Source organism: Clupea harengus, chromosome 3 (assembly GCF_900700415.2).
Source record: "Clupea harengus chromosome 3, Ch_v2.0.2, whole genome shotgun sequence".
Classification (NCBI taxonomy): domain Eukaryota; kingdom Metazoa; phylum Chordata; class Actinopteri; order Clupeiformes; family Clupeidae; genus Clupea; species Clupea harengus.
Genome location: NC_045154.1, coordinates 6,444,029 through 6,457,205, shown reverse-complemented (window position 1 = coordinate 6,457,205; position 13,177 = coordinate 6,444,029). Strand labels below are relative to the sequence as shown.

General features: G+C 44.9%; 1 protein-coding gene across 1 annotated transcript in view; it reads left to right on the top strand.

Moving 5' to 3' along the window:
- Positions 1 to 13,177, top strand: part of hydin (HYDIN axonemal central pair apparatus protein) — a 76,884-nt gene that overhangs the window by 44,912 nt on the left and 18,795 nt on the right. The window contains exons 35-53 of the mRNA XM_031564398.1: positions 1,900 to 2,139; positions 2,427 to 2,556; positions 3,126 to 3,284; positions 3,517 to 3,684; positions 3,926 to 4,099; positions 4,408 to 4,616; positions 4,850 to 4,957; positions 5,266 to 5,449; positions 5,767 to 5,908; positions 6,697 to 6,865; positions 7,225 to 7,437; positions 7,714 to 8,145; positions 8,883 to 9,089; positions 9,498 to 9,697; positions 9,971 to 10,153; positions 10,772 to 10,891; positions 11,734 to 11,893; positions 12,196 to 12,368; positions 12,656 to 12,854. Of these exons, the coding sequence (XP_031420258.1) occupies positions 1,900 to 2,139; positions 2,427 to 2,556; positions 3,126 to 3,284; positions 3,517 to 3,684; positions 3,926 to 4,099; positions 4,408 to 4,616; positions 4,850 to 4,957; positions 5,266 to 5,449; positions 5,767 to 5,908; positions 6,697 to 6,865; positions 7,225 to 7,437; positions 7,714 to 8,145; positions 8,883 to 9,089; positions 9,498 to 9,697; positions 9,971 to 10,153; positions 10,772 to 10,891; positions 11,734 to 11,893; positions 12,196 to 12,368; positions 12,656 to 12,854 (3,570 nt within the window). The remainder of the gene's footprint in view (positions 1 to 1,899; positions 2,140 to 2,426; positions 2,557 to 3,125; positions 3,285 to 3,516; positions 3,685 to 3,925; positions 4,100 to 4,407; positions 4,617 to 4,849; positions 4,958 to 5,265; positions 5,450 to 5,766; positions 5,909 to 6,696; positions 6,866 to 7,224; positions 7,438 to 7,713; positions 8,146 to 8,882; positions 9,090 to 9,497; positions 9,698 to 9,970; positions 10,154 to 10,771; positions 10,892 to 11,733; positions 11,894 to 12,195; positions 12,369 to 12,655; positions 12,855 to 13,177) is intronic.

The window sequence follows — 13,177 nt, the reverse complement described above, 5'->3', positions numbered from 1 at the left end:
ATTCAGTGACTTGCATCAACACATGAAATATTTTAAATACTAATTAGGCTGTTACCGACTACGTTGTTGCACAAATACGTACGTAGATGATGTTCAACAAACGTGACAACTGATTAAAACGATTTAAAAAAACGTGAAACTGAAAATGAACTTTGTCACCATTTCCCCTCTCTCAGGCTATTTTCATACTTGGTCCGTTTTGCTGGTCAAAACGGTTATTCCCCCGCTAGTTATTACATGATTTAGTGGAGAACCAAAAGTCATCAACTAAATGTCCTCAACACGTAAGCAACATGCAACTTTTATTTACTAATGTCGCTAGGCAAGGACACAAAGTAAGGGAGAAAAATTGGAAAGCCAGGCTCTATTTGTTTTTTTCTTCTTTTTGTTAATTTGATCATTTTTGTTCTGCCTTAAATTATGTGAGCTGCTCAGATAAGCAGAGACAAGCGACAAATGCAAGATTGCAGAGTATACATGCATACCCTCAAGCATGGACATAGCTGTCCATTTGTCACTATTTAAGACTGTAAGCGTTTTTGAAAATTGGATGTTAATACATTTTTTCACATTGAATGACGATGTATTTATTTGGGGAGAATTTGGATCCATCAGCTTTCACACCAAACACAAACCGCACTGGATATCAGGCAAACCGTACCCCAAACCCCTGTTTTCTGGAGGACTTGGTACAGTCCCTTGGTGCGTACCCAAGTTTGTAAAACTTTCTCATGAGCAAATTTAACTGAACTAACGGCTCAAAATCTCTAGTGTGAAAGCACCCGTTTGGGCCTGTGTTTGTGTAAGGTTAAAGTCCATGGAACCACGAATTTCCAGTGAAGTGTTCCACTCCCTGGCTGATTGTCGCTGATGGGCAGTGTATAGATGCTCTCATAATAGTATTGCCAGGTGTCCGTCACTTGTGCGTAGAAGAGCTGCCTAATTCTGAGAATGTGAAGTATATATTCAAGATGGTTGTATAATATCTCTCTAGGGAGAAACTAGGATACATGGGTGTCTGCTCCAAACACTTTAGGTCCTGAGATTTATCTGATTTAAGTTTTTTTTTTTTGGAGGGGAGAACCCGCAATTATCCCGCATGCTAAATGATTTAATTTGGGAGATAAAGCACTAGACACTGACACTGTCTGTGTGTATCTTAATGTATATCTCCACCTGCGTCCACCACATTTCTGGCAGTTATCGTCTCCCATCCAGAAGGAGCAGGGACCGGGCCTGGGAGAAAAGAGTCCTGAGAGACATAGATAAGAGAGCTGGCTCTCCGAGGCCCTTATCTTTTAGGAGGGATTTAGCCTTGCACATAAATGTGCACACACACGCTCACTCGCGCCATCACTCTCTCCATCCTTTATTTCTCTCTTTTACTTTTTCTCTTTCTCCCTCTCTCTCTTCCTCTGTCTGGCACGCACACACACACACACACACACACACACACACACACACACACACACACACACACACACTCACACAAACATACTTAGCTGTACTTGAAAAAAAAAATCTGTTTTTTACACTTGAGGTGTTTCTCTGACTTTTAAAAAGTAATTAACCTGGAGGAGCTGAGTAAGTAATTCCACTGTAGATTAATCTACTTTGAGACAGTGCATGCTGTATATCAGCTAAAGAAATGTAAGAACATGGGGAGAAAAACACACACTCAGAAGGTAAAAATATGACTTTTTTCTGTAGCAGAGTTTGTTCTGCTGGGTTATGTAGCAGAAAACCCATTTGAGAGAGAAACACTTGTAAACCTTTATATTTAATGTTTTTCTACCACCAAAAACCCTTGAGACCATGTGAAGATGATCTCAGAGCTAAAACATCTCTCCACCTCCTTGTCTCCCTTAACTGTGCTGTGCTGTTTGCGGTGGCCTCTAGAGGGCGTACAGCCAGCATCTGGTGCTGACTGTGGCCCAGAGCACCCAGCGCCTCCTGCTGCTGGCCCAGGGCAAGGGCGAGGAGCCCCAGCTGGAGTTCTCCACCTCCGTGCTGAAGATGGGGCCCGCGCTGCCCCACAGCGCGGGAGAGGAGAGGGAGGTGATCGTCCGAAACCCCTGTCCGTTCCCCGTGGAGTTCTACTCGCTGGAGTTTGACAAGCAGTACCTGGAGGAAGAGAAGGTGAAACTCGTTGTGTATTCCCTACAAGGTCACCTGTGAGGCTAGATTGTGTTCACTGTTACAATTTTAATCATAATTTTGTAGCAATAATGCTACATACCCTGTGGTTGAGGGAAGGAGTTCTGAAAATCCAATGTTCTCAATTATTTCAATTACCTTTGTCACACTTTCTTACTATTCACTTTTTAGTTTCAGTCCATTAAGTGGGATCTATGCAGGTATAAAACAGTTCTCTCTGAAATGTGTTGGCAGGCAGCCCAGGCTGACTGTAAGGTTTCCTTCCTCAGGTGCTACGCACGCTGAAGGGCTATGATGCCCAGAACCTCCTGCTGCTGCCCCCTCGTGCCCCGGGGGAGACTCTCCCAGCAGAACTGCTGGAGCACTATCAGGAGCACTGCTCACATGAGTCACGTGGAGGTACAGCTGCAAGCACAATCAATATGAGCCCCTTGACCTAACATGGTTCATATGTCATTAGAGGTTTCCTTGCTTTAACTCCTAAAGGACTCAGGCCTGTTAGACTTTTTTAGGTACTCTGATATGCCTTGATGTTTTTGTATATTTCCTGTAACTAAAAACATTCATGCACAAGTGCCATATATGTAGAAGATTAAAGGTTTTTTGGGGTGTTCTTTTTATGACTCTAGGACAAAAACTCACAGAGCTTTAAAGGCGTATTGACATCAATAGCCAACATTTACATATCCCTCCACAGGGATATAGTCCTTTAGAGGGAGGTCACCACCAGAGAGATACTTGCTGATATGAGCCCTCTCCCATTTCTGTGCTTCATTAGTGTTTACTGTAATAGACCACTGCGGTGAAAGCAAGCATCATATTTTACCTCAGAAACTCACTGTGCACTCTGCAGAGCCACAACACATGGCCTGTACCTGGGCCAGGAGGCAGTAGTAGTGTGTGTCTGTTAAAAGCTGAGTTCACCCAGAGAGACCACTGTGTGAGTCAGCCTGCTCTCTGATCCACAGAACTAAAGACTGGAACCCTCAAAGATGAGGAGGGCTTGGAGGGGGAGTGGAGAGAGTCAGTGGAGGAGGACCAGGCTGACCTCCTAAACGCAGAGCGCCCCCTGGAGGATAACAGAGTGGAGGTCATGGCCGTTGGCTCTAAGGAGATTCGAAGTAGAGGTAGGCTACATAAACCACAAACCTAGGTGATTCCATAGTTTTCAGCTAGTGATTACAGACTGATACATCAACTACATCTAGTTTTGCCCACCCTTTGCAACTGTTTTATTTGTGTTTCTTATTACCAAGCTTAGCCAAACTAACAAACCTAACAGATGTCAGACATATAGTTGTGTTTGGGTTCGAGTATAGGTGTGATCACCAAGGATTCTCCATTTTGTCCGTTCTTTAGAAGCTTTGAAAGATGACAGCCAACCCAACAGTGGTGTTGGGGAGCTGGAGACGAACCCTGTGACCAAAGCCATTGCTCGGCACTTGGGCATAGACATGACCCCAGAGGGACAGGACGCAAGGAACCGCAGAGGAATCACCTTCATCGTCCATGGAGCTCCTCTCTCTGGTACTGCTTACACTTTCTCCCAGAGACTTATCTGGCTGTGCTTAGCTTCGTGGGTTTTAGCTCCTAGGAAGCTTTTAAGACGTGTGTTACTGTAAAATGCTTAAACATTAAAATAAGTCGTATTAGTAAATACTATACTGTAACTGTAAGTAATTAAGTCCTTTTTTTGCCCTTTTTTCTGTAAGTGAACTTTTTTCTTTATTTCCTGTGAGTGTGTAAAGCTGTCCTGTGCTGTGTGCAGGCAAGACAGAAACTGCGGTGACACTGGCCCGGCACTACGGTGCGGCATGCCTGACTCTGGATGCGGTGGTGCTGGAGGCCATGGCATCAGGGGCCACACCGGCGGCCATACAGGCCAGAGAGCTGTGTGTCAGAGCCGCCCAGGAGCACTCCCAGAGTAAGGCAGAGGAGATGGGTGAGTCCCACCTCGCACAAGCTGTGTGTGTGTGTGTGTGTGTGTGTGTGTGTGTGTGTGTGTGTGTGTGTGTGTGTGTGTGTGTGTGTGTGTGTGTGTGTGTTTGAGTGTTTGAGTGTTTTTTTTGGGGTCGGGGCTTTCCCAGTATTGCAATGACGAGTAAGCCACTGTGTGTGCTGTTATGTATGACATGTGTTTGTATGTATGTATGTATGTATGTATGTATGTATGTATGTATTCATGTGTGTACATGTTGAAGTTGATGTTGTGTAACTGTTTTGTGTATGTGTATATTTGTGTCCATAAAGCCCACGCTCCTGCAGATATACCGTCTCCCACAGCTCAGGCTCCAGGTGTACTCAGCGTGGACGCTGTTTCCAAACACACGGTAGAAAGCACCGATCCCAAAGCCCAGGCCTCCTCCATCTCCACCCGCAACAAAACTACTGTCGCGGGGGGTAAGAAGACTGAGCAAACGGTTACCTCCCCGGTTACCTCCCCAACAGCCTTCTCCCAGGTACAGACTCTGTGCCAAACTATAGATTTACAAAACTGCACATAACACATTTTACAGAGCTGAACAAGCAAAAAGTGCTCAGAAATGTATAGAATACTTGTGTGTGGATGTTTGTGTGTTTACATGTCTGTGTGTGTGCTTGTGTGTGTGTGTGTGTGTGTGGGTGTGGGTGTGGGTATGTGCGTGTGTTTGCCTGCGTGTATGCATGCCTGTGTGTGTGTGCATGTGTTCAGTTCCACCTGAGGCTGAGTGTCAGTGTGAGTCAGGTGAGAGAGCTGGACCTTATGAGCTGCCTGCTGCCTGAGGAGGTGCTGGTGGACATCCTCAGAGAAAGACTCCAGGTGAGCACCCTGTGTGTGTTTACATCGGAACGCGCGCACATACAGTACATGTATGCATTTTGGGTGTGTGTCCCATGTGATTGCATGTATGTGCATGTGTTTCCATTCATGTTTGAGGTTGTGTGTCTGTGAATGTGTTGTTTTCTGCATCTGCTAGAGATTAGAACAGAGAGGCGTCAAAGACAGGTGTTGAGGAGTTTGAGGCCATTAAATGACACCTGTTCTTGCACGTCCTTTCTTTAATGCTGAGCTGTAGTAAGTTATCTATAACAAAACTAACTCTTCTCTTCTGGCTTTGACCGTCCCAGTTAAGTGACTGTCTCCGGGGAGTGGTGTTTGATGGACTAGAGACTCTGTACTGTCCCTCACTGAGCTGCACACTGCAGGCCATCCTCAAGGCCTTGAATAACCGTCGCTTCATCTACATGGTGAACCTCTCCAACAACTACAACGACTTTAAGGCCAAAGAGAAGGCGCAGAGAGAGGATGAGGGTAAGACAGAAAAAGGGGAATGTCATACAGTATCCTAAAAATCATCAATTTACCTGTTAAGCCTCTTACAATTTCATTCTAACAGAGTGAAACAAATAGTATCTGTTATTAAAAGCTGGTAATGATAAATAATGGTTTATGGGTTTAAACAACGATTCTCATTAAGGGAAATCCCTTGTAGATCATACAGGCCTTCTTCTATTATGTGTTGTAGCCCTACTAACACAGTTTGCGGCTGAAGTGAGTGAATATGGGGTTGTTTTTTGGATATTGCTGTGGCAAAATCTGGAAGCTGTTCTCCCTCTCTCTCTCCTCAGAGGCCAAGCAGCGTGAGCAGGAACAGAAGGAGAAGCTGCGGTTTCAGGAGATGGATGAAGAGGAGTATGATGCCCTGCCAGAGGAAGAAAAAGAGCACTTTGACCGCCAACGCCTGCAGCTGGTACGGGAACGCAAGTGCAGGTACGTGGGGTTTTGGGATGTTTGCTCTCTGGCACCGCGTCATTGATTAAAGGTCTCTCTCAGGTGTCATAGAAGTGCAGGCTCGTTAAAAGTTCTCTGGATTACTTAAGATGACTTGATATTCTGATAGCTATCAGGAAAATACACGCTTTGTGAAATTAAAATGGTTTGTGGGACTGTTGGGCTGCCAACTATACCTACATCCCAATAATTCTGCATGCTCAACACACACTGGTGGATACCTAGGGATACCTAGGGATCTAGTGGAACTTCTAGTGGAGCAAGAAATTGTCTACTGAAGATTCCTGCATTCCTGTCGGAGAGCAGTCCCATCCACCGGGAACTTCTTTGTTGGAAACCAAAACATTTTGTTTTGCACATTTTACCTCTATTTATTACATTTGGGTTTGGCGCCAGTGTCATGTTGATCAGGGCATCATTTTTGTCAGACTGGGCTCCCAGGCCATCTTTGGTCGCAAGACAGCGACAACAGCATCTTTAAACCTCTCTCAAAGTGAAACAAAGGACCACTGTTTTGGAGATACGACCAATAATATCACCATGTTTCTTTTATATTGGTCATCTTTGATTTTTCTGTATAAGTTTGTTTGCTTTTTCAAATGTGCTCCCAGACTTAAACAGTTGTGGTTTTTGTCCATGCCTATATTACCTCTTAATTCTTGACCTTGACCTCTTGATTCCTGATTGTCCATTGTGTTTCTTTAAGTTGTGATCTGGCCTGTGCTCGAACAGCAAACCATAAGACTGCACTGCGTTCATCTATGCAGGGAACAGAAGCGGCGGGAGCGACAGCAGGAGGAGAGGAGGAGGATACAGGAGGATCTGGAACGACATAGAGAGGAAGAGGAGATGAAGAAGCGAGGCAAAAAAGGAAAGAAAGATCCAGTCCCATCCAAAGAGGATGCTGGGAAGAAGAGCCAGCTTGGCTCGAAACAGGTCAGCAAGTTAGACAGAGGAGAATGCCTTTTTGGTAAGGATAGACAATATGGTGTTTATGTTTCCAAAAAGTATAAGTAGTAAACATATGTCACAGTTGGGCCAACTGAGTTTACAAAGTAGCAAAATAGTACTTAAAATATTCCTAATAAACTGGAAGATTACTTTTGAATATACTGTATGTTTATGAAGGACCATGTTTGATCAGTAGGATGGTGTGAGGGGTCACGATTTCAGTTCCAATGACTGCTTAGATCCTAATGAAATCAGATAAATATGAATATGTCCTTCAGAAATGTATGTGTAATGTGTACAAGGAGACTTGCAAATTAAAGAAGAGGTTTATTACTTTTCTCCAGTCTTCAGGTGCGCTTCGCTCTGAAACAAAGCTGGATCATGGCGGCCAAAAAATGTCTAACCCCCAAGATGTCAAAGACCAATCCAAGGACGTGGCCCCAACCCCTGGCGAGGGCAGCAGAGATGCAGAGGAGAAGAAAAAGAAACCTAAAGAGGCCAAGCCAGGAGGGCAGGAGGACATCCCACCTCCTAACGAGGAGCAGGATGGGGAGATGGTCAGTTTAGATTTATATCGTCTTTAATGTCTTTTCATAACCCGTACGTTACAGCGTTATAAGCTCTAATAGCCTTAAAGTTTATATACCATTTGGTCTGAATATACCATGTTCAAAGTACCCTCAAACAGTGCCATTTGTGTTATTGATAATTCACTCTATTTTTTGGTGTTTGTGAATAACTAACTAACCACTGACTGTTCACTCTTATGCTAAATCAGATATCTCTGTGAGTTGTGATATCCCCTCTAATCCTCGCTGTGGCCTTTGCTCCAGCTTAGTCAGAGTGACAAGCAGCTCCTGCACCGCTTCCAGGTGTACGAGCATATCCAGGTGCAACTCTGCCACGTCCTGCGCTTCTGGGACCGTGCCCAGGGCCTGCTGCTGCGGCCCTACAACGCCGAGGAGGTCCTGGAAGCCGAAGACCACCAGTGCTCCGAGCGCCAGGCCGTCTCTGGGAAGAAAACCAAGAAGGAGAGAGAGAAAGAGAAGGAACGCCACGAGAAGGACCGGCTGAAGGCAGACGGCGAGCTGAAGTTGGTCTCCCCAGACCCCAGCAGGTTGCCGCTGACGGGTGATGGTGCTGATATGGCGGAGAAGGAGGGCGTGGCAGATGCCGTGCCCCAAATTGTCATTCCTGTGTCCAGAAGAGAACACTCAGTCGCGGCAGAGATCCTCCAGGACGGGAGGCTGCCTTCCCTCGATGAGGTACAAGCTCCTTACACTCCAACATCACTGGGCATACACCTAAAGTATATGTACTGACATTTGCATCAAGTAGAAAGTGTGTTTAAAATGTTACTTTAATCGGTATGATGCATAGTACATATCATATTTCATACCATACAACTTTCAATTCAATTTAGTTTTATTTATAGCGCCAAAACAATAAAATTGTCTCAAGGCGCTTTACAGAGCCCAGGGCCCTTAGAGCAAGCACAATGGCGTCAGGGGCAAGGAAGAAACCTCAAGCAGATCCTCGGCACATAAGGGGGGGCCCAAGCCAGCCGGGTATAGAACTAAAAAGAAGGGGGGGGGGGGGGGGGGGGGGGGACGGGACAATCAAACACAATACATACAAACACATCATGGTATATACATGATACCTACAAAATTGATAGAGGATACTATTACAAGGGTAAGAAGATTAATGGAACAGAAAACTATGTTGATGGTAGTGTAGTGTAGTGGCAGTGCAGTTTGTATGTCTCCACAGAGACTTTCTACACGTCTTCATGCCTGTATCCACACGGAAGCTATATTGTATTTGCCAATTTTATAAGCAAAATAGTGAGTCTAAAAATGTCTTCACAGTGGGGCTGATAGGGTGGGATCCATGACATTCTTTTTTTCCAAGATAAATGTCAGCTGTTTCCAGACATATGTCCTCAGTCCTGTATGATTCAGAGTGGACTCTCATATCAATACTTCACCTCTTCCCCCAGGTGCTGGACGGTTTGGGCCTGGGCCCCAAAGGCCCCCCCATCCCTCCACCCTGCACCTTCTCCGTGGTGCCCTATCCCAAGAGGAGCTCTGAGGCCAGCCTGCAGCACGTCTCCGACTGCTTCACCTTCCTCGTGCCCCTCTCTCAAGAGGGCGAGGAGAAGAAAGAAGCCGAGCTAGAGACTGAGCTGCAGGCAGCTGTGTTGAAGGTAACATCCACATTTCACCTCAGTATTATTTTTCTAAAATGTTTAACAGTGGCGCTTTGTATGTAAGGAAAAATGCTGTTATCCGCACACTTATATGTAGAAACAACTGTTGTATACAAATCCTGGCATAGAGTGGAAGCCCATCTACACACTGTTTCAATTATGCTTTTTTGTAGATAGTATTATAAAGTGCATATATTCTTAAAATGACTAAAACCTTTGACTGAATCTTGGGTTCATGTCTTGTGACCTTGCACTTTGAAATCAAAGTGTACTTAGAGTGAAGTACATACAGGGGTGTAGGGTAAGAGAGCAATGAAGAATACATGTGCAATTGGTTATCAAACAGTTTTAAGTTTCAAGACCTTCCTCCATAAGCCATGGGACCCACCATTTGATCACTCCTAGGAGGATACAGTGACTCCATCCAAAGGCAAATCCAAGAAGGCTGAGCCAAGCAAGGAGAACCCGAAGGACAAGCGTCGCCCTTCCTCCAAAAAAGGGTCAAAGAACTCTGAGTCTCAATCCCCTCCCCAGAATGTCATCCCGCTCTACGATGCCGAAGAAGGCACCCACCCAGGGGACAGCCAGCAGGACCCAAACAACAGGTGCCAGTTGGCAAAACATGCACACACATACATTCACATACACACAAACACACACACACACACACACACAAATATATACTCACACATTCTCTATCTCCCTCTCTTTCTTTCTCTCTCTCTTACACACACACAAACACACACTCACGTATGTAAACATATATACTGTATGTGCCACATGCAAAGACAGCTGCAGAGGCACCTCAGGGTTAGCAGACATTTAATGATCCAGTACGGAAATAAATATTCTTCGTAATGTTCCATTCTTCCCTGAAGGCTGACCACGTTTCGCTGGATTGTGCCTCCTCATGGTGAGGTGACCCTCAAGTTGTGGTTCCACTCTGCAGTGCTGGGCACGTTCGACCAGACACTCAACTTTGAACTGATGGGCACCAGGACACACTACCAGTTGCATTGTCAGGGGATTTGTGCCTACCCAAACATCAGCAGAGATCATAAGTACGTTTCCAGTATCTGTTTCTACCACGTTTAAAAATGACCTGAAATGTGAACAAATAATGGGTGTGGGTTGCTCAGGCTTTTTTAAATTTGAATAAGAATTGAGGTTAAATAGACTTAACTTAACACCAATTCAAAGCTTCATTCTACTCCTATATCAGATGACTTAAAACCTTGAGGGGAGGCCTATGTACTTACTTATGTCACCCTGCAGTGTTATAGCTAAATGCAGTGTTGTTCCAAAGACACTGTTTTTGCTTTGCCTTTGCTACGTCACTTCTGCAGTCTCATTTCGTGACGAAAGATTGTTTAGAGACCTCAGCTAAAGAGTGAAATTGTGTTTTGATTCAAGGATTGCAATCCTGTGTAAATGTCATGTGTGCTGTAAAGACAAAGACCAACTCAGCAAACGTCGCTGCGAAAAGGTCATTCAATCAGCCAAGCGCACCCCTGCTGTGAACCAAATGTGAATTACTGTGATAATCTTGTAGCTCAGGGCTCTAGGGCCTTTAGGTGTTCGGAGAAAAAAAGTCCTGCAGGCTTAGGCATCAGGGCTGATTATTCTCACAGAGAGGTGCATGTGTCTGTGGTGTCTGTGTGTTTGTCTGTTTTCCGCAGGGTGGTGTTTGCTCACTGTAAAAAGATTCCAAGTGTTGAGGGAGATGTGCAGAAAACCTACATTGTCAAAGAGGGCCTCTTCAACTTTGGTTCTCTTCTATGTGGAAAGACAAGGGACAGGTACTGGAGTTTATTTCTCACCCACTTCTCACCCACTCACTCACTCACTAACTCACTCACTCACTAACTCACTCACTCTCTTACTCACTCACTCACTCACTCACTCTCTTACTCACTCACTCACTCACTCACTAACTCACTCTCTTACTCACTCACTCACTCACTCACTCTCTTACTCACTCACCCACTCACTCATCAGTCAGTCAGTCAGTCACTCAATCAGGCATACTAGCTGTGGCCGTGGAATGTTCAGGTCAGCGCATGGTGCACACGATGCAGATTTCATCATTAGCATGTTCTGTACAGACTGTCTGCACACCACAAACTTTTGTGTCCACATGGACCTGTGTGCATCAAATGTGCATGGGCATGCAAGTTTTAAAGCACTGACTCAGGGTCAAGAGAAAGCAAAATACATTTACTGTTTAATCATTTATCTGACACTTTTATCCAAAGGGATTTACAGTACAGATACACATTCTCATCAGTTTGTTTGCTTCCTGGGAATAAAACTGCTGGGGAGCCAGTGATTAAATTACTTTCACATTCATTTTCACGCTTCTGTGAATCATAGCTGATTTAGATTACCAGCAACATAATTTAAGGTAGGTAGCTAGTGCTATTTTGGTAGAGGAGTCAGTGGTCATGAAGGGGCAGAGAAAACTTGAGGCCTATAAAAAAAACACAAAATCCACACGTCCGCGTTTAGTGAAGACCCATGTTTGGTAGTATACCTGGACCTTCACTCACTCACTCATGTGCGTTGCCTCTTTAACTTCTTTGTAAGTCTATCTGTGACTGGTGAATTATTTAACCCAGTGTGTCCCTCTGGGCTACTGTAGGTATAAGGAGAGAAAGTACCCAGAGAATATGGAGAGGCTGGTAATGCACAATAACTCCCCAATGGAAGCCGAGGTCCACTTTTGCTTCCAGCATGACACCAAAGCCACCACCTACCTGCTGGACCCACCCAGCATGACACTCAAACCCAAAGAGAAGAAGGTAGGCCAAAGTATATTACTGTTTACATTTACATTTACATCTAGTCATTTAGCAGACGCTTTTGTCCAAAGCGACGTACAAGGGAGATGTTTAGATTCATAGGAAACTTTTACTCACAGTGAGTGTTCATTCACATCATTATACTAATGTATACTGTATTACTGGATTACATTTAAGGAAATAAAGTTATTCAGCTAAATTGATTTTAACATTTCACTAAGAAATGTGTTAATGTATTATGAATAATCATGTACTCATGATCGCCTGCTCTAATTGTTGCTGCCTGGCTGTTGCTTTGGCAGGAGCTGATGATCTGGGCCTACCCCATCACCCCGTGCCAGATTGAGGACAGTCTGGTGTGTTGTGTCAAGGACAACCCAGAACCTGCAGTGTTCCGACTGTCCTGCCATGGTCTCAGGCCTGAGCTGGAACTGGACCGCAAGCAGCTGCACTTCGATAAAGTTCTGCTGCACAGGTGCGGTGACTCGCATGATGTGGATTGTCTGTTTAATGGAGAGCCTGACTTTTAGCTGATAATGACATTTACAGTCACAAATACATGCACATGGTTGAGAGTAGCACTTTCATTAGAATTCACACCAAGCCAGTGTTCCTCACTATTTCATTTTGTCTTTCAAAATCCTCCATTTTCCCTCCTTCTCCTGCTCATCATCTGATTTATGCTTGTGTTGTCTCACCTCTTATCTCCTCTCCCTTGTCTCTTTCCGTCTCTTTCTCTCTCCTGCACGTTCTCGTCATCAGGAAGGAGACCCGTAACTTGCTCCTGCGGAACACCAAGACCCTGCCGGTGGCATGGCGTCTGAGTGGAATGGAGGTGCTAGGAGATGAGTTCAGCGTGTCGCAGGACCAAGGCATCATCATGCCCAACACTGACTTCTGCGTGCAGATGCACTTCAGGGCTGTGAAGCCTGTAAACCTCAGGAGGTCTATCCGACTGGAGGTGGGTGTCTGAGAGGACAGTCTTAAGCTAGGAAAGCTAGCCGTCTTCAAAGGTGTTTTGAATAACTAAAGGTCCTACGCAGAACTGTGTCCTCGTCAGCATCCTCTTTTTGCATCCGCTGTTAGTCAGTGAAAGTGATTTGAAGTTTCAAGATTTGCACATGTCTAGATGCCCAATATGCAGTAAATAGGACCAGGAATGAATTCTGCGATTCAAACAGCAGATTACCAATGTATCAAACAGAGCAGCTGTATTTTACTTTTACTTTCCATCAATGGGTCTGGTGTTGTGATATTTTGAAGTGCTGTGTAAAGGTTATTGTG